We start from the raw sequence: 26,480 nt of genomic DNA, 5'->3' as shown, positions 1-26,480 counted from the left end.
AATTAGCATGCAAGTATGACTTGAAAACAACATTAACACTGTTTATTTGACTGTGAACAATGTTGTACTTTGATAGTCATTGGCTGCTAATATGATTTCACTATTTATAGTTTGCAAATAATATTTTTTATGAAATTATATTATTATGGGGCAAGTCTGAATATAAAACTAACTTTACCTCTGTACAATAGGAAGAATCGTCGACAACTTTGTGTACACCAAAACAACTATAAACACGTAGTTTATATTTTGTTATTAACTACATAAGTAGAAAAGGCATCATGGGGCATAATATCCACATATTTGCTCACCTGGGTTTGAAGGAAATTAGCAATTTCTCCTCAACTTTTTTTTTTTTTTTTTGACCCGGTTGTGATATTGCTCACATGACACCTCAAACAGACACGGGTGCTCATGCCAAATTTACACTAGTTTTTCCTCCATTTCTTGGGTCCAAATAAATTAAAAATAAGCGCTTTTAACTTCTCCTTGATATAATTTTCAGTCAACACTCATTTCACACGGCATGACAGCTCCAAATATTCAGCATGCCAAATATCTCACGGTTGTCTGCGACTCATCTGCGATTTTCTCAGATGGGGTCTTTGATAGTTCACATTGTGTGATTGTTACTTGCCTGCACGAGCACTGATTTGCCTGTGATTTCAGGCATTTGTCGGCATTTTCTCCTAACCTGTCTGAACTTGGCATAAGGTTTATGTGAATCTGTATGTATGATTATATTTTATTTCTAATCAACTGAATGATGATTCTTTTGTTTGTTTACTCATGATGTGTCTCAGTTGCTGATCTATTCCTGCATTCAGCTGAATTTTGAAGGCTGATCAATGACTGGAGAACTGTGATTGTTCATCAGTTTCCTCTAGAGTTTCTGCTGGAGATCAAACTTTTCAGATCCATCATGGAGGAAACGCACACTTCTGGAGATCTGAATTTGTTTACAGGATGCAGGTATTAGGTCTACACACTACATTTCATATGATTATTTTTTTAAAAGATATTATATTTACTCTCTATTAGTTGTGGTTTTAATGTACAGGTTTTAATATATATATGAAAAAACAAATATATATATATATATATATATATATATATATATATATATATATATATATATATATATATATATATATATATATGATGGCGTTCACTTCTTACCTGGTGTTTTAAACAATGGAATGTCTACTTGTTTGCAAAATGGAATTCATATAACATTTTCCATATCCACCTTACTCTGAGGAAAAGAGTGAACTCGAGGTCTCAATACTGTCAGGTAAGTGCTGGGCCAGAAAGTAATAAACAAAAACAATCGAAATAAAGATGTACAAAAATCACAAAGTAGCTACAAAAGTAATAAAAAATAATTTTACCGAAACAAAAGTGAAGCAAAAACAAGATCAAAGGAAAAGTGCTTTCCTCCGCTTTTCCTGGTGTCCTTTTATATGACCATGCTTTGCGCCCAAAGATGATCGGCTGGCCTCCTGAGCAATCGGATCTCGTGAAGGTAGGCCTAAAGGAAATGACAGGCTGGGAGAAAGCGAGAGAGACAAAACAGAGAGAGAGAGAGAAAACAGGAGGCAAAAATACTACAAATATATGGCAACTGTAACACTCACATTTGATCATTAGTGAAGTACTGAAGTAGTAGTAAGTAAAGTACTGAAACTCAAATTGTTAGAGTTAGTAGAGTGAATGGCAAAAGAGATACTTGTTTAAAATGAAACTGTGTTTAAATCCTCTGTTTATTATCTTAATAAAGTGGAGCAATGTTACAGTGTTACTGAAATCCTGACCCTTTGAGAACAAACGCTTGTATGATCTAAAGATTATTGGGTTAAACAAACACTATATTCAGTCAGAAAGTGAGCTGACAGAAGCCGAGCAAACACAGGCATGGTGAAGCACTGAAAGATTCAGACAGCTGAGATGGCAGAAGATGATTATTTTCTTATTGATGGCAAAACATTTAACAAGTATATGATCACAACAACCTTCAGAACTACAGACAGCAAAATACAAGATTCAGAGCAACATACAATTAATTATACAATAAAAGAAAACTTTCAACATTACACACTACAGAACAGGTTATCTAGGATCTTTTGTCCTCATGCTTGTGCTCTCTCACATTTTTATCTTAAAAGATTTTAAATGTCTTTAGTGAGCATCCAGCATAATTGTAAATAAATTATTGTAAATGACTGATGGGTCACATTTAATAAATGACAAACACTGTCAAATGTTTACAGCATTTTGAGCATTAGACGTGATCAGTGTGTGGTGCGTAAAGTGCTTCACAATAGAGCTATGAGAGACATTTGAAGACTGTGGCCGGTTCTTGCTGATCTGAAACAGTTTCTGCATTAGTATACTTCTGGATTAAATATGTGTATTGTGTCTCAGCTGTTTCAGAAAAAACACACATGGCTTTATTAAAGGTTCTTTACACTCATACTCATTCATTCTTTGTGTCGTTGTTGTTCCTGCAGTGTGGATAGAGATGATCAGACTGGAGACCTGCAACAGGATTCACTCCAACCAGAACATGATGAACTGCAGAGAGTCAAAGACCAGCACAAAACCAGCATGAAGAACAAGTATGTGAGATTATTTGAGGAAATCAAACATCGAGACAGTCAAACTCTACTGAACAGGATCTACACACAGCTCTATATTATACAAGGAGAGAGTGAAGGAGTGAATAGAGAGCATGACGTTTTACAGACGGAAAAAACAGCCCAAACAAGACCCTCACAACACACTCCAGTCTACTGCAATGACATCTTTAAAGCCTCAGCTGGAGCAGGACATGAGGAGAAAATAAAGGAGAAAGCCCAGATCAAGACTGTTCTTACTAAAGGCATCGCTGGAATCGGAAAAACCGTCTCTGTGCAGAAGTTCATTCTGGACTGGGCCGACGGAAAAGCCAATCAGGATGTAGATTTCATGTTTGTGCTTCCATTTCGAGAACTGAACTTGATCCGAGATCATCAGTACAGTCTTCACAGACTTCTGCTGGACTTTCATCCTGAACTTGAAGATCTGGAGCCCAAGATTTATGAGCAGTGTAGAGTTGTGTTCATCTTTGATGGTCTGGATGAAAGCAGAATCACACTTAGGTTTTCAGAAGAGGAGAAAGTTTGTGCTGTGACTGAATCTTCATCAGATGAGGAGAAAGTTTGTGCTGTGACTGAATCTTCATCATATGAGGAGAAAGTTTGTACTGTGACTGAATCTTCATCAGATGAGGAGAAAGTTTGTGCTGTGACTGAAACTTCATTAGTGTCTGTGTTGATTTTGAACCTCATGAAAGGTGATCTGTTTCCCTCTGCTCTCATCTGGATCACCTCCAGACCTGCAGCAGCCCATCAGATCCCCTCCAAATACATCAACCGTCTGACAGAAATTCAGGGATTCACTGAACCTCAGAAGGAGGAATATTTCAGGAAGAGAATCAGCGACGAGCATCAAGCCAGCAGAATCATCTCTCACATAAGAAGAGCAAGAAGCCTCCAGATCATGTGCCACATACCCGTCTTCTGCTGGATCTCCTCCACTGTGCTTCAGAAGCTGCTGGAAGAAGATGTGAGTGCAGAAATCCCTCAAACTCTTACTGAGATTTACATCCACTTCCTGCTGATTCAGATCAACATGAGGAAGCAGAAGTATGAAGAGAGAGATCCAGAGAAACTCCGGGAGACCAACAGAGGAGTGATCCTCAAACTTGCTGAAGTGGCTTTCAGAGAGCTGATAAAGGGCAATGTAATGTTCTATGAGGAGGACCTGATTGAGAGCGGCATAGACGTCACTGACGCCTCGGTGTATTCTGGGATCTGCACTGAGATCTTCAAGGAGGAATCTGTGATTCATCAGAGGAAAGCCTACAGCTTCATCCATCTCAGCTTTCAGGAGTTTCTGTCTGCTTTCTTTGTGTTTCACTGCTATTTAACAGAGAAGAGAGAACCACTGAGGTTGCTTTATGAGAGTAAATATTCAGATGATGAAGATGTGTCAGATGGTAATGAATTTAAAGATTCAGATGTTCAATTTGTACAGTCCAGCTCTGAGTTCTCTCTGTGCCATCTGCTCAGTTTAGCAATATATAAAGCTGTCAGCAGTAGTAATGGTCATCTGGATCTGTTCCTGTGGTTCCTGCTGGGCGTCTCACTGGAGTCCAATCAGAGACTCTTCCAGGATCTGCTGACACACACAGAGGAGAGCTCAGAGAGCATCAGGACAAAAAGACATGATCATAACAGATTATGATCTCTCAGCTGAAAGATCAATCAATCTTTTCCTCTGTCTGCTGGAGGTGAAAGATCAGACTCTGGCCAGAGAGATTCAGGAGTTTGTGAAATCAGACAAACACTCAGAGGAGGAACTCTCTCCTGCTCACTGCTCAATAATCTCCTACATGATTGAGATGTCAGAGGAGCCGCTGGATGAGTTAGACTCTAATAAATTGAACACATCACCTAAGGGAAGATGGAGACTTATACCAGCTGTAAGAAACTGCATAAGAGCTCTGTAAGTATTCATTCATCACAGAAGACACACATCAGTCTGCACTGAAGACTCAGATAAGTTTACCAAATCACTGCCCTGCTTTAACAGAAAATATTTAGCTGGACATATTGCCTCCACCCCCTGTGAGTTCATTGATACACCATATTACTGCATGGGGACGTGGCATTTTCTGTTTCCTTATTTGTTTATTTATTTAACCATTTCTAAATGTATTTAACAAACTTTTCTTAACTTTTTACTCGCACAAACAACATTTGCTTTATGTTTTATCCTAAAAAATAACTCAAATCATTGCAAAACTCTGTGCTTCTCCAGCTAAATAGGACATTAGTTGATGTGTATTTGCTCAAATATAACACAGCGTTGCGCTTGGATAATTGTGTTTGTTTTCTAAAGAGAAATAGTGTCATTTTAAACGCAGTATTGCCGTCTCACCGCAGACATGCATCTAATATTACATTTACTGTAGGCCTAAACATTAAACTTTACACTGAGCTCAGTAAAATGCTCTTTTAGTTTTTAATGATATTTTTAATAACTCATTAAATTCATATGAATGATGAAATACGGATTTCATTTAGCTTAATGTAGTTTAAATAAATAAACAAAAAGAGTATATTTTAAATGAAATTATAGGCTTGTTCTGGAAATGCCCATGTGGCTGGAGTGTGTCAGCAGTTCCTGCAATTCACTAAAGTTTTGAGTGTGACTTCAAATCCAGACATCCATGGGTTAATACATTTGATTTCCAGTGATCATTTCTGTGTGATTTTGTTGTCAGCACATTGAACTGTGTAAAGAACAAAGTATTTAATGAGAACATTTCATTCAGATCTAGGATGTGTTACTTTAGTGTTCCCTTTAGTTTTTTAGCAATATATATATAGTTTATTTTTCAGTGTTGCTTTTATCAATGTAGACTGGACTCATGAACACTCAACAGTGCTCATTTCTTACTGCTGATTTTGTTGTTCTTTGTCCTCTGCACAGGCTACAGTGGTGTTATCTCGATGTTCAGTATTGTGAGAGTTTGTCTTCAGCTCTACAATCCTCAAACTGTGCCTTGAGAGAGCTGGACCTGAGTAACAATGACCTGCAGGATTCAGGAGTGAAGCTTCTCTCTGGTGGACTGAAGAGTCCAAACTGTAAACTGGAGACACTGAGGTAAAATAAAAGAAAGTTTCCCTAAAATAATTGCTGCCACAAATTACTTTTACAAGGTGCAAAAAAAGTATGATGAATTAACGAGCTTATGCTGTAATGTATTTTATTTTTTGTTTATTTAGTGGGAATATTTCTTGTTTCAGGTGTAAAGTCAAATATGAGAAAACTTATATATTATTGCTCTTAAGTGCAAATTCCGCTGAAATTATCATTGATTCTTGTTCTTTTGTTTTTTTTTTTAACGATACTCCCAAAATCATTCCACATAAATCTGTCTGGCTCTGCTCATTGGGTTTTATTTTTGTCTGACTTGTGAATTTGTATGTGTTTTATTAGTTTTGTGTGTGTGGAAATTAAGTCGGTTCTGGTTAGAGTGGAATGATCTCACTGATGTTGTTTTCTCCATTCCGTCTATTTTGACCTTCTCTATGCTAATAATGATCAGGTTACAGTCATCTGTGTCCCTGATTAAACTGCCATAGCCTTCTGATTAGAGTAGTCCACTAGTGTAATAGTGTTTACTTTAAAGCTGCTTAGTTGCTCTCCTGTATTCTTCTGTAAATCTAGTGATTAGTTTATTATCATTATTTTTGCTTCTTTTTTTTTTGTTATGTATTGTGAAGTCAGAAAATAGCAAATGCTACTGATAATTATGATTCTCACAGGAATACACTAAACAAGAGTGAGTTCAGCCAGCTGAAGGTGTTACAGTGGACAAGGGTGATGGGGGAGAGGCAGGTTAATAGAAATCATGACAGGGTACAGGATAAGGCAGGTGGACAGGGAGGAGGGCAAAGCCAAGGCAGAAACTACTGGACAGTAAACCAGACCAGATCCTGTGGATAAGAATAAACAGCTGGAGGACAGAGCTTTAGGGGAGCTGGAAAAACTCTCCATGATGATTTAGGTGTAGCAGAAGCCCACTTTTTGTGGAGGTTTGTGGCCAGAGATCCTCAACAGCTGGAGGCCCTGATGTGGCCACCATAATAGCTGGGGTCATGGCATCCATCTTGTGTAATGACTCCTAGGCAGACATCTTGGTAAGATACTGAGGGTTTGCAGGCATGTCAGGTGATGAAGCCACAGGAGTTTAGAGTGTTGAATGTTCAAATAAACTGAGCTAGTAAATTTGAGTTGAAATCTGAAAATGCACTTCCTGTTTTCTTTCTTCTAAGTTGTAAGACTACATCTGTCTGAGGCATTGGGTGTGGCTAACATACTTAACCACGCCCCTTCAGCTGTCAGTTTTGACAACAGACAGGAATGGTAAGGAGGAGTCTGTTAGGTTGAAAAACATTAGATGCGTTTGACTTCATGCAGTGCTGCGCAGATCGATCTAAATCTGGCTTAAAGCAGTGCATGCTGGGTAGAAATGTTGTCCGGATTGAAGCGGCACGGACGCCATGTGACTGTCACTTGTGGGATCAAAGTATCGTGACAGCGCCCCTGAAGAGCGAATGCTGGAGCTGCGATGACGACACTGATATTACTCGAGTTCACTGCATGACATCAACCACGTGTGTTTCAGGTTTATTATTGGACAAATTCCATCTCACAATTTTCAAAACAAACAGTTGACTGTTCATACCCTCTCTATCTTGTACACATCATGCTTATTAAATAACTACAACATTTTTTTTTACCGCAGTATCATCTTTTATTGAATAATTTGTTTTTACACAGGCTACAGAGCTGTAATCTCACTGCTCAGTCTTGTGAGAGTTTGTCTTCAGCTCTACAATCCTTAAACTGTGTCCTGAGAGAGCTGGACCTGAGTAGCAATGACCTGCAGGATTCAGGAGTGAAGCTTCTCTCTGATGGACTGAAGAGTCCAAACTGTAAACTGGAGACACTGAGGTCTGAGTTCAAACACCTGATTGATTGATTGTATTTATTTATTACATTAAACAAATTACTAAAAAATTTAACTCTAATTATATATTTTTTTCAGACTGGTGATGTGTAAACTAACTGTTCAGTCCTGTGAGAGTTTGTCTTCAGATCTACAATCCTCAAACTGTGTCCTGAGAGAGCTGGACCTGAGTCACAATGCCCAGCAAGATTCAGGAGTGCAGCTTCTCTCTGATGCACTGAAGACTGTAAACTGTAAACTGGAGACACTGAGGTAAATGATTTTACACTCAACAGTAACAAAAAGTGTTTTGATTTAGATGGAAATGTCCAGATATATTTAAGAGCATTAGTGGATAAACTGCAAAATGCTGCTTTTTCAAATGAAAGTTGCTCTTTTTCTCATACAGTTCAGGAAATCAGTCTATGTTAAAGATGATTTTAATTAATTACATTTAAAATCTTTATTTATATTTTTATTTGATCATATTTATAGTTTATCTTTAAATTGGTTTATTGGAAAGTTATATTCAGGATTTTGTCAGATGTTTTGGTCATTCTGACCAAAAAACAGAAACAACAGAAGCAATATGGATAAGGTCTGAGCAGGTTGCTGGACCCTGCAGCAGTTTTGACAGGCTCTGATAATTTGCATTTTGCAAGATCATAAATATAAAAAGTCAATTTCAATAATTCTAATTAACACAAAATCAAATAGTTTTGTCGTATTATTAAACTTATAGTTTTTTTTTTTTTTTTTTTTTACATCAGATGAATTACTAAAATCACACTGTTAATGTAATCTGTGTTCTTGTTTCTCAGACTGGCCATGTGTAATCTCACTGTTCAGTCCTGTGAGAGTTTGTCTTCAGCTCTACAGTCCTCAAACTGTGTCCTGAGAGAGCTGGACCTGAGTAACAATGACCTGCAGGATTCAGGAGTGAAGCTTCTATCTGATGGACTGAAGACTGTGAACTGTAAACTGGAGACACTGAGGTAAATTATATTACACTCAACAGATACAGTTTCATATTGGGTATCAGTATCATACTATACTAATGTAGGTTTATAAAAATATATTTAAAAGAATTACTGAGTAGACTGCAAAATGTTGCACTTTTCAGAGCTTCTCTTTTTCCAATATGCCCAAATATGAATTAAAGTTAAAGTAATCCGTTTACTTTAAGGATTATTTATTCATATTTTATATTTTTATATTTATATTTTGTGCCCTGGGGAAGTGTAGACATGCTCTACTTTTTGTTTAATTTGCATTTACTTGTAAACATATAAAAGTCACATGACACTCTTATTGTAATCTAAACCACTACAATAATATAAACACACTATAAGCATGTATTTAGGAGTTTACTGTAAGGGACACGGTGAACTCATATATTTACTTCACATGCGTCTGAAAATAACCCTGATTACTCATTTCTAAAAAAATAAATGATACCCGGGTGGTTCTATATACAGTTGAAGTCAGAATTATTAGCCCCCTTTTGATTTTTTTTTCTTTTTTAACTATTTCCCAAATGATGTTTGACAGAGCAAGAATATTTTCACAGTATGTCTGATAATATTTTTTCTTCTAGAAAAAGACTTATTTGTTTTATTTTGGCTGGAATAAAAGCAGTTTTGAATTTTTTAAAAACAATTTTTGGGACAAAATTATTAGCCCCTTAAAGCTATTTTTTTTCCCGATAGTCTACAGAACAAACCATCATTATAGAATAACTTGCCTAATTACCCTAACCTGCCTAGTTCACCTTATTAACCTAGTAAAGCCTTTAAATGTCACTTTAAGCTGCATAGAAGTGTCATGAAAAATATCAAGTAAAATATTATTTACTGTCATCATGGCAAAGATAAAATAAATCAGTTATTAGAAATAGGTTTTTAAAACTATTATGCTTAGAAATGTGCTGAAACAATCTTCCCTCCATTAAACAGAAATTGGGGAAAAAATAAACAGGGGCGCTAATAATTCAGGGGGGCTAATAATTCTAACTTCAACTGTGTATGTATATATATATATATATATATATATATATATATATATATATATATATATATATATATATATATATATATATATATATAAATTAGTGCTGTCAATTGATTAAAAAAACTAATCACACTTTTTTTTATTAATCGCATTTAAAAGTCTGAAACTTGTAGTTTTGGCTATTCGAATGTAAAATTAATGTTAAAATTAAAATAACTATTTAAATTCAAAGTATAATTGTTTATTAGAATTTTTGTTTGACTTGTAACACAGATTTCTTCATGTAAACAACATGCCCACAATAAACCATCAAGATCCTGGCTTGACAGCCATATTTATTACAGAAATAAAAACACAGGCATGTTAATGCTATTTAAATTTCAAAACAATCAATGCCAATAAAAAAAACATTGATTTCCATGTTGGATTCTTGGTGGTCTGCAAAAAAATACCAAAATATAGGCATCACAGATATGGAAAATTATAATAATAATAATAAAGTATTGAATACAAACAATTGCACTTATTGCAGGGCTGGACTTGGACAAAAAATCGGCTCTGGCATTTTGGGCCAGAGCGGCCCAATACATCAATCAAAAGGCTCCCAATCTGTGCACGCCCTTGAATGTGTTTACTAACTCCCATTCTATAAAAGCACAAAAGCCATAAATAGGAAATAACGAGTTGACAAATTAAAAACTTATTTTTTTTGTTATTATTATAATAAAATTATAAGAACAGGTTGAGAACAGGCGTGACTTAGAGCTGCATGATACTGGCTAAAATGAGAATCGCAATTTTTTTGCTAAAAACAAAGATCACGATATTCTCACGATTCTGTAGATGTAAAATAAAGGTATGGTAAAAACAAACATATGGCAAAACATCAATAATAATATTATGTTTAGGTCTACTGGTTTCTATAAATAATTCTATTCTACTTATAATAATTTTGATGTTGAATTATTATGTTTGAGATTGCAATCTGTCATTGACAACATTATTAGACAATTTTATTCACTGGTAAAATCAGACATTTGTCATTATTAGATTATATTCAACAATATTTAGGCTAGAGTAGGTATACTGACACTGTCAACATTTATTTTCATGCCAAACTCTGTTCGCTATGAAAGAAAACACATATCAAATGCTTGTCGTAATCATAACTCCAAAATGCGATTTGATCGTTTAAATGAAGTGCACACTTTCGTTTTAATTTTGACTGCTAAGTGCTTGTTCATACTTCACGAGCGGCTCCCAAACGATCACTCTGTGCCACAAACTGAATATTATTTACAACTGTATTACCTGTTACAGCATATGCAGGTTCTGATCACTAAAGTAGGCGCGTGCGTCTATCATTAAGTAGGGCGCGCTCCCTCCCTCTCTGTGATTACAGCTCATGGTCAGCAGCTCACGTCATGTTTGATTTCCCGGCCGCGAAAACATCATTATATGGCAACAAAAATGACATTTTTAGGTTAATTATACCTTATAAATACAGTATGTGACTTATTCAACATCATTTGGAGGTGTCCATGTCACTGAGCAACGTGTGTGAAACAATGAAAAGACTCATGCAGTCGCCTTTTCTTCTCTCCTGAACTTGAAAATATGACTGACAGAATCGTAGAAATGCTGGATTAAGATCCTCTAGGTGGTCGAATCGAGATCGCAATCTTTTTTTTGATTGTGCAGCTCTAGCATGACTCTCGACTATTTTGACAAATACACACCTACTTTGCACGCTTACACAGAGCTCAGCATGGAAGTTTGTGATTGGGTCAGCCCAATGTCAATAAAAAAAGAACCAATGGGCTGCAGATTAGGTCACATGGGCCGCTCTGTCCGGAAAAGAAACATCTTACTTTCAGAGCATCAAAGTTTACAGGATCGTCAATCACTTAGGCAGAAAAACATGACAGTCTGCTAAGTGTTTTATGGGCCGACCAGATCATAAGAATTTGATCAGCCCGCCCCAAAAAGTACGTCGGCCCAGCAGGTAACTGCCCTGTCTGCCAGATGGCCAGTCTGCCCATAAATTATACATAAAATATATATGTTCAAAAAGACTGCCAAGCAGGGTAAGGGTAAAGTTACTTACTTCCTAACAGATGAAAATCCATGAGGTTCTAGGCTGACTGGCCGCCTTAGCCGGGACGTCCTGTATATTTATTGACTTGTCCAGTACATGACCTCCCTTTCCCTATTTTTGACATTATTTTTTTAAACAACTGTCAGACAAAGGCTTTAATGAGTCCTCAGCTGTCATAGGTCACTTCACAGCTAAAGGCGCTAATGCCGCCACGTCTGTGTTTTGATCACTGGGATGCATTCCAGATGAAACTGGATAAGTATAATAATTTTTTGGACAAAATTGATATAAACAAAATAAATTATGACCTGGAGAAAATCTGCCCTGCGCCCGAAAAACCTGTGTTTACTATGAGCATAACACATGTTCTGACTTTTCAGGCCTGTAGGCAGGAAAGGTTCGGGTCACCCACCCCTCACCGACAAAGGTACAGAATTTGTCTCATACATGAGCTTATTTGTCCTATTTTGACTGCTATGTCATCATACATAATGAAAATAATCCATCGGAAAAGGCTTTAAGACCAAACGGAATCATTTGTCGGCTGTTGCTTCGGTGGGACTATAATCTGATGTAAGAGAAGTCTTCTTTCACTACTGTATTGTTCTTAAACAGAGAAAACATTTTACAGGTAACTTTATTCTAAATCTTGGACCTTATTTCTGAAATAAAAATGAGCAATAAAAATTGGAATTTTCAAATGTACTTTTTTTTAAACCATTATTTCATTATTATTATTATTATTATTATTATTATTACTATGTTTTATTTTTTATTGAAATGGTCAAATTGTGACTGAGGACAGTTGAATGTGCTGGCCAGTTTGTTTTTGTCTAATAAAGCATAGTGGGCTACAGTTTTTTTTTATTTTTAAAACTTTAACAAATTGCTATTTTTCCTAATGATATATGATGTAACAAATGTGTATTTTTAAATGTTTTTTAATTGCAATTTTTTAGGGAATATTTTTAGTACATCAAAAAGTGTGGTTAGGATGTGTAGGGATAGTTTACAGTTTAACCCAAAGAATGACCAGTCTGGTTGATGAAGAAGAGCCGGAGTCAGAGATTTAAAAAAAATAAATTAAGTTTACTGAAGATAGTTTGCAGTTTCATTCGCAGAAGCCAGCTTCAACACTCTCAATGAGTTCCTAGGCCGCTCTGCTTACAGTTTCAACAATCGAACAATTATACTCTTTACACAAGTCCAGAAAGGGTGGGATCCAGGTAAACAGTTCTCATTGGTTACAACAGAAATAGACAATTCTAAATACATGCGTCAAAGAAACATAGTATCTACTTCCAGATATGGATGGCCTTAATGCGTGCGTCAAAGAAAGCATTGTATCTGTCTCCAGATATGGATGGCGACCTGATGCCTAGAGGTGAGGTCGCCTTAAGTTATTAGGAGCTGATCTCCGACCTGTAAAAAGCTAAACCAGGAAAACAATAGACACAAAAGACCATCTGTGTTAAAGACTCAAGGATGTTTCTTGTACGTTAAGCTGTGTTATCAGGCTGGTTCAAGACTGTTTCCATCAACAGTCTGCTGTAATATCTTTACTCCAACCACGGTCTATCTCCACACGAAAAGGAATTACATTAAAATTTATTATACTCAAAAATAGATCAATCAAACAGCTTTAATATTATAGGCAATATCAGGACAACTAGAACAGGTGTCTTCTTCTCCTCTGTATGGGGAGAGAGAGAGAGATCTCCATAACCTATGACCTGGTTTGTGTGTCTCCAGAAAACAAAGTTAAAATAGACAGGCAAAAAGAGAAACAAGGACACAGAACATTCTTACAGTAAGCAGTTTTAACTTATTCATTAGTTAAAATCAATTCACAGTTAAATACTGAGAAACAGGATGATGAAAAGGATAAACGTTGGTCCATGATGAGACGGATTGGAAAGCAGAAATCCAAATCCTTCAGTCCCCCCTTTTGACCTGAATGGAGTCCAAACTCCGCTTCCGGTCAACCAGTGAGGTCACTAAGGAGAGTGAAAGTAATGACTCATGCTCCCTTAATAAGTTCGCAGAGTTTTCTTCACCCCTTCTTGGACAAGCTAGAACCTAAAAATTCCAGTCCCCAAGCTAAGGACTCTTTCACTCTCCACCCACAAAAGGAGTTCATGCTTCTCATCATTGGTGGGATTAAGGGTCCTGCAAGCAGAAGTGAAAACATACAAAAAAAAACAACAACAGCGGACCAAAGTCCAGAATGTGAACACAAATGCGCAAGCCCTAAAAGTCCTCCAGAAGTAAACAACTCATAATTTCCATCGATACTTCCTCTGATGCATCTACAACTTGCTCCAACTCTAAATCCAAACATCCAGGCCAATTCTAAGGCTCAGAGATCCTCTGATCAGACACAAAAGGTCATCCACTCGAGCTAAGCCACACAGGATTCAAATTCATGACCTGCAAAAACATCTTTATCTTCACCAGTTTTAAAACCTTCATCTGCATGTTCTGTAACTTCAAATTAGAATAATGAAGCATTTTTACATTAACACACATTAAACATGCCAACAGCACAATAGTCCAATTCAGCACCATTACCATGTTTAATTATCACCTCGCTGAACTCCGTGTCAGTCAAGTCCACTTAAAATATCTTTTTATTCAAATAATGATGTGATTGTAGTGATGCAACACATTCCTCTGTATCATTGATAGGAAGTGTACAAGCACCCTTGTCCTGGCCATAATGAGCCAAATTCACCTTCACAGTTAACAAACTAATATCAAATCCACTCTCTGGAAGCCGGGCTAAATGAATTGAGCCAGACCCTTAGTCACCTCAAAGAGACTAGATATAGATATTATCTGTTACCTCAAGACCAAGAAAGATGTAATTGTTTTTACAAACTATTAATCCAAGTCATTAACATGCAATAAGAGGGATTGTGAATCCATTTCTTTTGTTCCCACGTTTTAGGGGTTTAACAAAATCTTAGTCAAATTCAACAAAGATCAAACCTGAGTAATTCAAACTCAAGCATCTTTTAACAAAAATAAGACTAAACCTTATAATTATCTTCTCAACTTGTCATTTGTACCATTTACTTTACTCTGACTAAACCATTCAACATAATCAGAAGCAAACAGTATGATCTTGTATAAGATTCATTTGATTCTTACTGTCTGGTCAATTAGAAATGCTCACAGGTTAGCTATTTGCTCAAACTTTTGATTATTTGAAAATCTTTCATACCTGTCATTTGACAGTAAAACCTGTTTGAAAGCATTACCAATTGAACAAGAACAGACTGAGTTAACAACTCTTTTACCACATATAATCAAGACTCTTGCTTGGATATGGACTACTAAATTTTCATTTAAAGGCAGTCTAAGTTACTGTAAAACTTGTCAGTATTCACAATAATAATATTGACTTGAGTTGAGTTGACTGCTTAAAAATGCTGTTAAAGTTCACGCTGCATTTTTGTTTCCTAAAATGTTAATTTTCGCTGCAGCAGTATAAATACTTCTTACTGTATTCAACCATCAGATGCAAATACTTTCATTCAACTTTATCTCTCTGTTCTACACAACATCCAAGCATTTATGTTCCTCTACCATTGAGGACACACACACACAGACAGAGTGATTCACTGCAGCATTTGCCTTTAACACAAATGACTTCAACTCAATTCTCTGCTTATTTTTCCTATGCTAGAGTGAGGATGCTTTCTGGACTATTGTGGTTAGTGACAGCCAATGTCACTGTTTAAATGCCATCAAGTCTAAAATATTTAACATTAATATTCAGATAGCAAAGAATTAACTGTATTTAACGTTTAAACTTCTCAGACAATTTAGACATGGGTTTGTAACCTGAAATGGATGGCAGTCTTCAATTTCACAGCTATAAGCTAATAAAACTTGTTTTAAAATTATTATTATTCCAGAGAGTAATCTGAACCAGGAAAAGAAGTCATTATTAACGATTGCAAACAGAGCTGGATAACCCATCCATTTAAAGCTCATCTCATGTTCTGCATCATCTTTTCATCAGATTCACTCAGTATTATTGACTTCTGTAATGTCTGGCATTTCGCTTATACAATCTGTAATAGTATAACACTCATTCCAGAGGCTAGTGACAATATTCATACAAGAGGGACAAATCATTCCCTCAGGAAAAAAAGCATTATTGTACCATAGATATGAATACTGTGACAGCTCATAACTAAGTTTGCTTTAGGTGTTGAACTCGCACAAATTTCTTCTTAAAATTCTCTGTCCAGTTTCAACTGGATTTACATGATCTTTTATCAAGTTTCAAAGTTTCTGTTCATAATCAATGTCTTTTCTGAGACAATCAGCTGGTGCATTTTGTTTTCTTAATATCGTTGCTAAGCAAGTCGATAACAGAAACAAAACACAACTCATGGCTTCACTCAAACAGTCTCTGTCTCTCTGTTTTATGCACATAAATTTTCAATAGTCTTAGACTATAACATTAAAATTATTACAATTCAGAATCTTTAATCATTCACTAACGTTCCAAATGTCAAACGTTTTTATCTCTCAAAACTCAGTTGGAACTATTTAAAGACTAAGAGAATTTCTTGTAATTATTTTACCTTAACTGCTTAATTCCATTCAGCTGTGTTATCCAAACCATCTCACAGCCAGTTTTTATCTTTAGCCAGCACCATCTCGAAAATGTCCTTTGCCATGAATAAGGACCTGCATCAGTAAAATACTATGAAAAATCAGACACATTATTTAAAAATCATCTCAGCTTCACATTCAGGAATTCAGCATTCTTAAAATTCAGACATATAAAATATCCAGTGCTGTTAAAGCAGCCAACCACATTGATATTGGTAACATTTTAAGAAACTTTACTGTCTCCAATGGTTCTTGAAAGCCCATTGCCATTATCTTTTTACCAATCATCTCCTTCAGGGTATCATACCCTGGCATAGTCCGTTGATGCTTGTCACAAGGACAGACATGTCCTCACTAAAGGCAGGATTCTCGTGATCAGGTCTGGACGGGGCCACTGAGGCAGACTACTGTAACTTCAAACAGTTCCCCTCTAAGGATGCTTTAGGCCGATAGAGCATCACCCCAGTCCAGCACCATCTTTCACATTAAACATCCCCCTTTTCGGGTAGATGCCCCGGGGTTTACGAGGGGTCCCATGCCTTAGGTTGTTTTCCGCTTTGGCCAAGGGAAAATCTTACCCGTCTTAGGGAACCCCCCTTCGTGCCCACCGGTCAACTGCCACTCACACTGCAAGCTCCTGTGCAGGCTTCCTCCTTGATTCAGAATTTTCTGCAAACTTGGGAAAGCGCAGTCAAGAACCATGAAAGCCATTGAGACTACCTACTAGAATTCAAACATTGAGACAGGTTAATCAAACACTTAAATCAACTGAATATCAAGCTGAGATTATTCAGGGAGTTTAGATATCACCCTGATCCATTCAATGTCAGGGTCTGCTACCTCAGTATAACCATCAGGCCCTGTATGTGATGGTGGAGACTAAAGATAAGACAAAAGTTACAAACAGTAATAAACCGCTGAAGACAAGACAAGAAATTTCCAAACAGTAATAACAACTGTTCAAATTAATTATCTCTATAGCTCAGCGGGTATATTAGTGTTTTTCAAGATGCTTTAACAAAAGCATTTTCATTCATTCATTTCTCTGTTCACTTAGTCCCTTTATTAATCCGCAGTCGCCACAGCGGAATGAACTGCCAACCTATCCAGCACGTTTTTATGCAGCTGGTGCCCTTTCCAGCCGCAACCCATCACTGGGAAAACAAACAAAAGCATTTTGCAATCTCTTATTTGTTAACTTTGATTTTTAATTACTAATACATCTATTAGTGTATACAAATTGAAATGTAGAATTTCTGTATTCATTCTAGCATTTCCTTTACATTGTGATTTCCAACTTAGCACTGTGCTTATCAATTGTTATGGAACAGGCAGATAGCAGCTCTTAGCTGACATCTAAAGAGAGAGAAAGAGAGTTTTGAGCAATCTAGAACGAAAATGCATGTTTACTAAATTTAAACATAAAAACATAACATTAACCTCAATAACATAATTTTATTGTAATATCTTTTTACTCAAGCCCGTCCTAAAACATATAAAACAGAGTTGACATGCATTTTCAAAGTAATGCTGTTACAGTCAACAATAGTTTTAGATCTTTCAGGGGTTAACTGCATCCATCAAAGTATTATTTGAAACCCCCATTTATGTTACTTATATATTATTAAAAATATATATATCCAACCATAAAGCTGCTTGTTTGCACAGACTTACATGGCATATTTTTATTCAGACATGTGTCTGTTACTTTTACAGCCAAAACCTGTCATGTTGAGGGCTAAACCAAGACAGCAGTGCAGTCACACAGAATCTTATCTTCTAAGACAAAACATAAGCTATTCTTTATTCCCATAATGTTACTGTCAGTTTTTGTGCTTAGTTTTTGCTACTAGCCTCTCAATATTTAGATTTTAGCTTTTCAATGACAATTAAATGCCAAAGGAATACTTTTTTTTTTTTTACAATCAGTTCTAAAATCATTTTAAACCTGAGAGCTTAGCTGAGCCATTTACTGCATTCTGCTCTCATCTATTTCTTTTTATATCTGAGTTCAACACCAAAAGCAAGAAGAAATTGAGAGGGCAATCTTACCAACAGCGCTTGGCTTCTGCTTGATGAATCTGCAAACCATCCCAAGATGTGCAAACTGTCCAGACCGGTCCAATCCAGTTAGGGTCATAATTTTGGGATTGCTCCTGGTGCATCATTGATCAATCAACCTTACCCTGATATTTCTAGGTATCTTGTCTGACTTTTGTGGCCACTACTATCTAATGGATCCCTATTATAATGTTATTTGTTATTTTTATTCAATTATTTCTTTCCCTAATAATCTGACCTACACTATTCTTATGGCATGCCTTTTGTCTGTGATGTAGTTAGATAGCAGTGGTGGAACTCAATTACAATCTCGGGTTAATTTAGTCCACTACTAAATAGAAAACCAGTCCAGGTTTTATGCCCGAGAATGTCCCAAAAGCCTCCTAAACACCCATCAAATGAGTACTCTAACTCCGGGTGAAGGAGAAGGTACACCTCTTAACTACTGTTACACTTATCAGTATCGCTATAGGTGTACCACAAAATGCACCAGCTCGCTAAGGGATTCCACAGCAATCTACCACAAAATCCTGTGAATCCACCGGTGCCTTTTATTCACGTCTGAATAAGAACCAACAACATTCATTCACGTCTGAATGAGAACCAAAAACGTTCCGTTACTACACACCACTTCACAGACAATCCCTAGTCTTATAATTTTAAATCTTCCTACCTTCATTTTGTTGATTGATCAATGGTGTTACCAGTAAACAAGTGCCCGCATCCTTCAGATGACATCTGACTAGCTAATTCAGCAAAAAATGTCACTAAAATGCAGTATTTAAATCTCATAGTTAAGTAGAAACTGAGGCATATAACCGCAAAAAGGTCCACTTTTTGAAAAAAAAAAAAAAAAAAAACATCCCTTTTACCAGGCTGGCAATGGGCCTGTATAATATAATGTATGTCTGATATTTGCAAATTTTGGAAGCGTCTTTAAAGTAACAACATGTGATTATGGCTGGGTGATGTGGATTTCAGAGGAGTTCAGTGTTTAGTTCTTTTCCAAATATTCCTCTTCAAAGACCGTGCCTGCTTGTTCTATCATGTTTAACCAATGATTGTAAATGGATGATGCGACAGGACCATTTTCCATTGAACGCTTTGAGGGCAAAACGCCTTGTGATGGGCACAAACCTTCGCAAAAGATTCCTTAAATTGGACCCTGGGTATGCACAGAAGGACTGTCTGATGGAGCCAGAAGAGGAGCTGCGGAATCAAGCTTCCAACCAAACGCTTGATGTAAAATCAACCACGCCCACCCAAACTTCTTACTTGACCGCATATATCTGCTCTACAACAAAGGCTCGCTGATGTAAATATAAGCCCTTGCATTTAAAAACACACAGTAATATATGGTTTAAAAACTGTGTGGCGTAAGCTGTTATAATTTAATATAAGCAATACATGTTGGACTGCAGAAATAAATCATCTTTCATACACTCTAGCCTGAGTTAGACTAATATGAGCACCAAAAATATTGTCTTATAACAGGGTTGTTGGTATTTGTTATCTTTATAGGGGTAAAAATAAAACTTGTAAATATTTTACCTTGTAAAATATTTACCATACAGTAAAAATTGTGTGTTTAAATGATAAATACAGCAAGATTTCTAAATATCAACAGGATATTTACACATCCCAACCCTGTTACGTACACTATTTTATAGAGAGGCGGACACATGAGGTCTGATTCACTCTCGCTTGTTTACTCCGGAACTAACCTCATGACAACTGTGTTACCACATTGCAGGTCTGAACATCATACATTCATACATTCCGTTTCCGATGTACCCTTTATAGAACAAACCCTGCATTTCGTCAATTTGTACAAAAAAAAACTTTGCGGTATTATTGCATTAACTGATGTCAGCTGCTGCAACATCGCTTTCATTGTTATTATTTTTTGCCTCCGTTTTCATGTGGTTTATTCGATGCCTTCATTTTATCTGGCAAAAAGGAATTTGTGTTCATTTTAATGTTTAGTAGGAGTTTTCAAATAAAAAGCAAACGGTAAATGATTTATATAAATAATATATAACATTTACAGCTCTATTTGTTATTTAAGATTCGGTTTCTAGAACATTAATGTTTTATTACAGCAAATTCAGTAGATGAACTCAATAACATGCCGAAACTCACAATGCAGAGACGTCATGTAAATCAAATCTGTAAATCAAGTAAATCAGGGCAGATCGGCTAACATTAGTTTTCGTTTTCCTAATTATTAATTCAGACCCCTAAAGAGAATTACTGCTAGATAGCCATCACATGTATTTTCCTCATCATTGTTACTTAAATTTGTTTACAATGTGTTACAATTTATTGTGCAGTTTGATTGTTATTTTTATATTGAAAATGTTAATTCTTGTGCACTACAAAATTTCTTCAATTTTATTTTTGTTTGTATAATACTTGTGCAATCAATACAGGTTTATTATTATTTATTTTGTCCTTTATTTGAATATTTGCAATATATATGTAGGCGCTGTTTGCATTTTATTCAAAGGTTAAACTTAATGCCAACACTTTGCGTTTACAAAGTAGCCGGCATTTGCTGTTATATCAACACAAACGGTTGTAATAACGTTACCAAAGGTAAGGTTTTATATAATGAAGATTCAATCGCGCCAGCTCCGGGCCAAAGCGCACATACTCATGGGCCGATTCTAGCTCAGATGCGACGGCGTCGGCTCGCTAACGGCCACTGCATCTAGCCCGATTGACTCGGGCCAGAATCGGACAGTGAGTAGACGGCAGACAGAGTCAGGCCAAGGGGTAAGGCTCTGGCAGGCGAGAATCTAGCCGGAAATGGCCCGAGTGGATTTTGCTATCTGGGTGGTTAGGCGTGTATCAGTAAACTAATAAAGCCCGAAAAGAGCCCTGACCTTACCGAATAAACAGTGTTCCACCAAATCCTGTATGTCAGAAACTAGTTTACTGCTGAACTCATTATATCATGGTAAAATAACACAGAAATCAAATAATAACACTTCAGTCTCCTGCTGAAGCTCAGATAGTCTGCTTTGAGAAACTGTCAATCACAGCTGTCAATCACGATGACACGCCCAGCATTAAATTACTGCTAAAAACATACTGTTTACAAAAATGAAGATCTGCAACTATATCAACATGATAACCAGTGCTTTAATTGACCAAAGCCATATTTCGTTTTTTTTCTCCTTCATTAACACAGAGAAGGCAGCCAGCCCCCAGGGGGGATCTAACGGCCGGGACCTTTACTCAAACACAGGCTGGTGGCACACTTGCATTTAACACACACGATAATGTGTGTGTGCAGGCCGGCAGTGGCGTGATGTGTGATTGTCCAACTGTGTGATGTGGACTATTGCTGTGTTTGTAGATTGTCTGGCTGTATGGTGACAGAGGAAGGCTGTGGTTTTCTGTCTTCAGCTCTGAGTTCAAACCCCTCACACCTGAGAGAGCTGGATCTGAGCTACAATCATCCAGGAGATTCAGGAGTCAAGCTGCTCTCTGAAAAACTGGAGGATCCAAACTACACACTGGACAAACTCAAGTATGTGGAGCATCACTGGCCTTGTGCTTTTACACTGAATGGCTTTAAAAAGACTCTAGAAAGCTCTTTTCTGATCAGCTTCAATTTTCTGTGAGGGTTATAGAGTGAGGACAGACAGAAGATTCAGCTTGTAGATTATTACAGTCATGTCAATGAAGAGCAAATCATTGAATGTGAAATAAATCTCCTCTGTAAATGTTGAGAGTGTATTGGCTCAGTTTTGACGTTAAGCGGGACACACTGTACAGTTTCAGCATTTGAGCTGAGCAGAGAAACTTCTTCCCTCATTTCTGCTGAAAAATCCTACTTTATCAGTTCAGAAATTGGGTTGGGGATTGAAGATGGATTCAGATTCTGGAGTTAAACACTTAGATTATTAGACTCTTGTTCTAAAATGAACATCTGGATTCCTCTTCTCTGTGCACACACGTGTATTTTTCACTTGCTAATCTGTCAGGAACTTGGGCGCTGGCGAGCAGCTTTAATAATCTGAACAGAGTTTAGAGATGGACTGCAACATGTGCTCAAATGCCGCATGTGGTGAAGATCGATGGCAAAGCTAAAGTGTGATCACTAATAAATGAATGTTGCAGCAGGGTGTCTCCATCAGCATGAGCAGTATCTGCGCTTGCTTCACCAACAGCAGAGAAAAGGAATGCATTGTGTTAGATTTATTGTGCATCCCGGCTGGAACCAACAAGTGTGTGTTTTAGCTGAAGAGTTTTGAGCGTGCAGCTGAGCAGGTCAGTGCTAGCTTTAGCTTATTATTTAAGGGGGAAACTAAACAGCTCATTCTCTCCATCTGTGTGTGTTTACAGTCTGGATCATGGAGGAGACATGAGGATCACAGCAGGACCACGCAAATGTATGACTACATACACATACACTCTCTGTCTCTCTCACTCTCTCTCACACACACACTAGCTGCATTTCCACTATCAGGCCAGTGCGAGCCAGGGCTTTTATCGGGCCACACCGGGCCAATCGCCTGGGTGGTTGAGCAGTGAGGCCAAAATCATGTCGCGTTTCCACTGTCGGGCTAGTAGCTCGCAGCGCGTCACTCAAACCCCGCCTCCAGAACATCCCCCGAATCAAACGTCACTCAGTCCGCCCACTTCAGCGGGAATCAGGCAGATAAAGCACACCACATCATCATGAAACTATTAAAATTAGGACAACAAAAACAAACAAATGACATTTTACTGTACAGCAGTACAATGCATGTCTATACGCACATACCTGTGTGTTCTCATTCATCATATTCATTTACTCGCCGACCGACTGTTGGCATTGAAATCCAGTGGTCTTGCCACTAACGGAGAGACCCAGCGCAGGGAGCGCACACATCCATAATATAACACCACATTTATAAAATTCTCCGTTAATAACTCGATATAAAATGTATTTTATAACATCCTCTAGACAGAATCTGTCCAACATTCATCCCAAATGCTCCGGAGAGAACTGAAACATGATTTTTTTTTCCCTATAGGCTTTATGACACTTAATAGGTGATTCCCTTTATTTAAAGATGTTGCTTATAATATCTTAAGTAAAAGAAAGTGTTCAGTGTTTCAGCACATAAGAGCAGCACGTAATAAAATATTGCCTATATTTCGTTGCGGTTAGCAGCTATGCACTAATAAAGCTCTTTATGTATTTAAAATTTTCTTTTTTAATTTTACCATGTTATATAAAAACATACACACTTGTTTGAGGACACAGAACACATTTTAAACATGTAGTTTTCCCCGATTCGCGGTAAAGTGCTGCGCACCTCCAGACTGAAAAAAGGTTGCCTATTTCTGCTTTCACTCACCCCGAAAATGCTCTGTTTGCATGATTTGATTAATATCATCATATCCAAATAGTTTATAAATAATATTTAAAACATTCTCCGATGTTTATTGTTTTTAGAAAATATTTAAAATCTTTTTTTTTTCAGAGAGGCTTTTGAAAAATGAAAGTTTAATGGCTATAAAGCGGTTTGACATAATACCTAATTGTTATAGTTAGCTTTTGTTAATTTTATATTGGTTTATTTATTTAATGTGATTTTATTACATCTGATATTTGTAATTCTTTAAATTATTTCAATATAGGGCTATTTTATCTAGATATGACACTATTGTTTTGAGCCTACAAAAGTGGACACGAAATTTGTAAAGTTTAATGTCTTTCTGTTGTATTCATATAGTGTATCTATATGAATACTATATGAATACTATCTCCAACATAAATAAAAACAATAAAAATAAAAGATAAAAGCCGCTCGCGGCATCAACAGAGCTATGAAGGGAGCGCTCTTTTCCTCGGTCTCACACACGCATACAGGCATCTAAACGCGCACAAACACACCTTTTAAACTTGACAAAAACTCTTGAAAACCTTTACTGTCTGCTGTGTCTGTAATATGGTGTAAAGATTATTATGCGTTATTGAAACATCAAGAAGGATGCAGCAAGGAAAAGTCACTTATAAATAATTAAAACTACTTTATTATTTTATGCAACAGCCTTACTGAAGAGAAACATAAGGGCGATCATACGCAAAAAGACCCCAGCCTATAATTTTTTCCAGATGTTTTCTTTCAATTATTTTTTTATTTGTTTGGCGCATGTACTCGTGTGCAATCGGAAAACTGTGCCCGCCTCTCCTTTCACTCTGCCCGAAACCCCAGCTGGCCCTCTTTGGCCCAAGTTATTAGGCAGGTCGAAAAAGGTCGGCTGCTGGCCCCAAAAAAGCCCCGATTTGGCCTGATTAGGCCCTGGAAGCGACAGGGGAAACGCGACTGGCCTTGGCTCGCTCGCTTTAGGCACGATAGTGGAAACGCGGCTACTCTCTCTCTCTCACACACACACACTCGCACTCACACACACTGTTTCTCGCATACACAAACACACATACACTCTCTGTCTTTCTCGCTCTTTCTCTCTCTCTCACACACACAAACACACACACAGATCTGTGGTTATAAATGTGTGTGTTCTTATGTTCAGATGCCTGTTTCCTCACTCTGGATCCAAACACATTATACACTTGTCTCATTCTGTCTGAGGAGAACAGAGAGGTGAAGAGTATGGGAAAGCGTCTGCCGTATCCTAATCATCCAGACAGATTTGAAGGTCTTTATCCTCAGGTGTTGTGCAGAGAGAGTGTGCGTGGACGATGTTACTGGGAGATTGACTGGAGTGGAGATAATCGTGTGTGTATAGCAGTGTCATATAAGAGCATAAAGAGAAAGGGAATAATTGATGAGTGTTGGTTTGGACGTAATGCTCAGTCCTGGAGTTTGTGCTGCTTTTCCTCCAGTTTCATATTCTGGCACAATTACACACACACTGATCTCCCAGTGAAACCGCTCAGCAGGAGAATAGGAGTGTTTGTGGATCACAGTGCAGGGACTCTGATCTTCTACAATATCTATAGAGACACAATGAGCCTCATCCACTCAGTCCAGACCACATTCACTGAGCCGCTCTGTGCTGGATTTTGTGTTTGGTGTGGATCATCAGTAAAACTGTGCTGAATACTGAGAAGGAGCAGTCAGTAGATGTGTGTGTGTGTGTGTGTGTGTGTGTGTTTGCACATGCATGCATGTTCACTGCTGTGTACGTGTGTGTTATGCGCATGTGTTCACTGTTGTTTGTGTGTGTGTGTGTGTGTGTGTGAGTGTGTGAAAGACAGAGAGAGAGAGAGAGAGAGTGTTTCTGTTTAAGTGTGTGGGATTTTTTTTTTACAAAAATACTTTATTACATCATTTTTCATTTCACACATTGTAACTCCACAGCAGATCTAACAGCAGCTCTCCTTCCTCCACATTCCAGACAGCGTCCTTATAACACCACAGTTGTTCAAAGGTTTCAGCATCATTTATGGCCTTGTAAAACTTCAAATCTATTGTAATTCTGGACCTCACGAACACTTTAAAACTCTAAATCTCTTGAGCATTGTAGTGTCTGATTGGTCCGATGACATTAATCATATGAGACACAAAAAATCACTGATGTATTCTGATATTCCTAGGCGTACAAGCACAACTCTTAATGATGAAGCCAAGCATAAGAGAAAGGAGAGGTTTCTCCAACAGAGGGCGCACCGAACCAACAAACCAGCTAAAGGAACTTTCGCTGACCTCTCTGGTCAATTTACACACATGAATCTAAGTGCATAAATGTGTAGGCACACTATATATTCAGGCTGATAATTAAACTGCCTAAACATTAAGTTATGTTTTATAATGTACTGGGATTACTATATATCTGCCTCCCTAAAGGGTTTCCCTACTGTTCAAATTCTACCGTTTAATTTGGTTATGCACCTGTGTTTATAGATGATTTATGAACACCTGTCTCCCAACACAGTTTCAGAGTTGATCTTTATCTATGCATGGCTATAAAAGCTGAAATGTACAAATCAGCTTTGCGCTTTCTGACTTCTGTATACTGAATGTCTTAGGCCCTTTATTCTCAACGGAGAATAAAGTAAGGATTTTGTTTCTCTAATTTGTATCTTTGTTTATTCTACTTTTTCCCTGGATTTTACTTTATTAATAAAAGTATATTTTATTACTTTTC

General features: G+C 37.2%; 1 protein-coding gene across 2 annotated transcripts; it reads left to right on the top strand.

The window, feature by feature from the left end:
* The first annotated feature begins 875 nt into the window (after positions 1-875).
* si:dkey-69c19.1 lies at positions 876-26,480 on the top strand. 2 transcript variants are annotated; one of them, XM_068219790.2, is made up of 10 exons: positions 876-972; positions 2,511-4,548; positions 5,539-5,712; positions 7,396-7,569; positions 7,664-7,837; positions 8,386-8,559; positions 21,730-21,903; positions 22,722-22,768; positions 24,903-25,028; positions 25,930-26,480. In XM_068219790.2, the coding sequence occupies exons 2-10, from the start codon at positions 4,268-4,270 to the stop codon at positions 26,061-26,063; spliced, it is 1,458 nt and encodes a 485-aa protein (XP_068075891.1). In that variant the 5' UTR covers positions 876-972; positions 2,511-4,267; the 3' UTR covers positions 26,064-26,480. The 2 variants fall into 2 exon arrangements, with proteins under 2 accessions (XP_068075891.1, XP_073803621.1); XM_073947520.1 differs by lacking the exon at positions 24,903-25,028.

The sequence above is a fragment of the Danio rerio genome, chromosome 4, assembly GCF_049306965.1.
Source record: "Danio rerio strain Tuebingen ecotype United States chromosome 4, GRCz12tu, whole genome shotgun sequence".
Lineage (NCBI taxonomy): Eukaryota > Metazoa > Chordata > Actinopteri > Cypriniformes > Danionidae > Danio > Danio rerio.
Note: the sequence above shows the minus strand (reverse complement) of the source record. Positions and strands in the feature narration are given on the sequence as shown.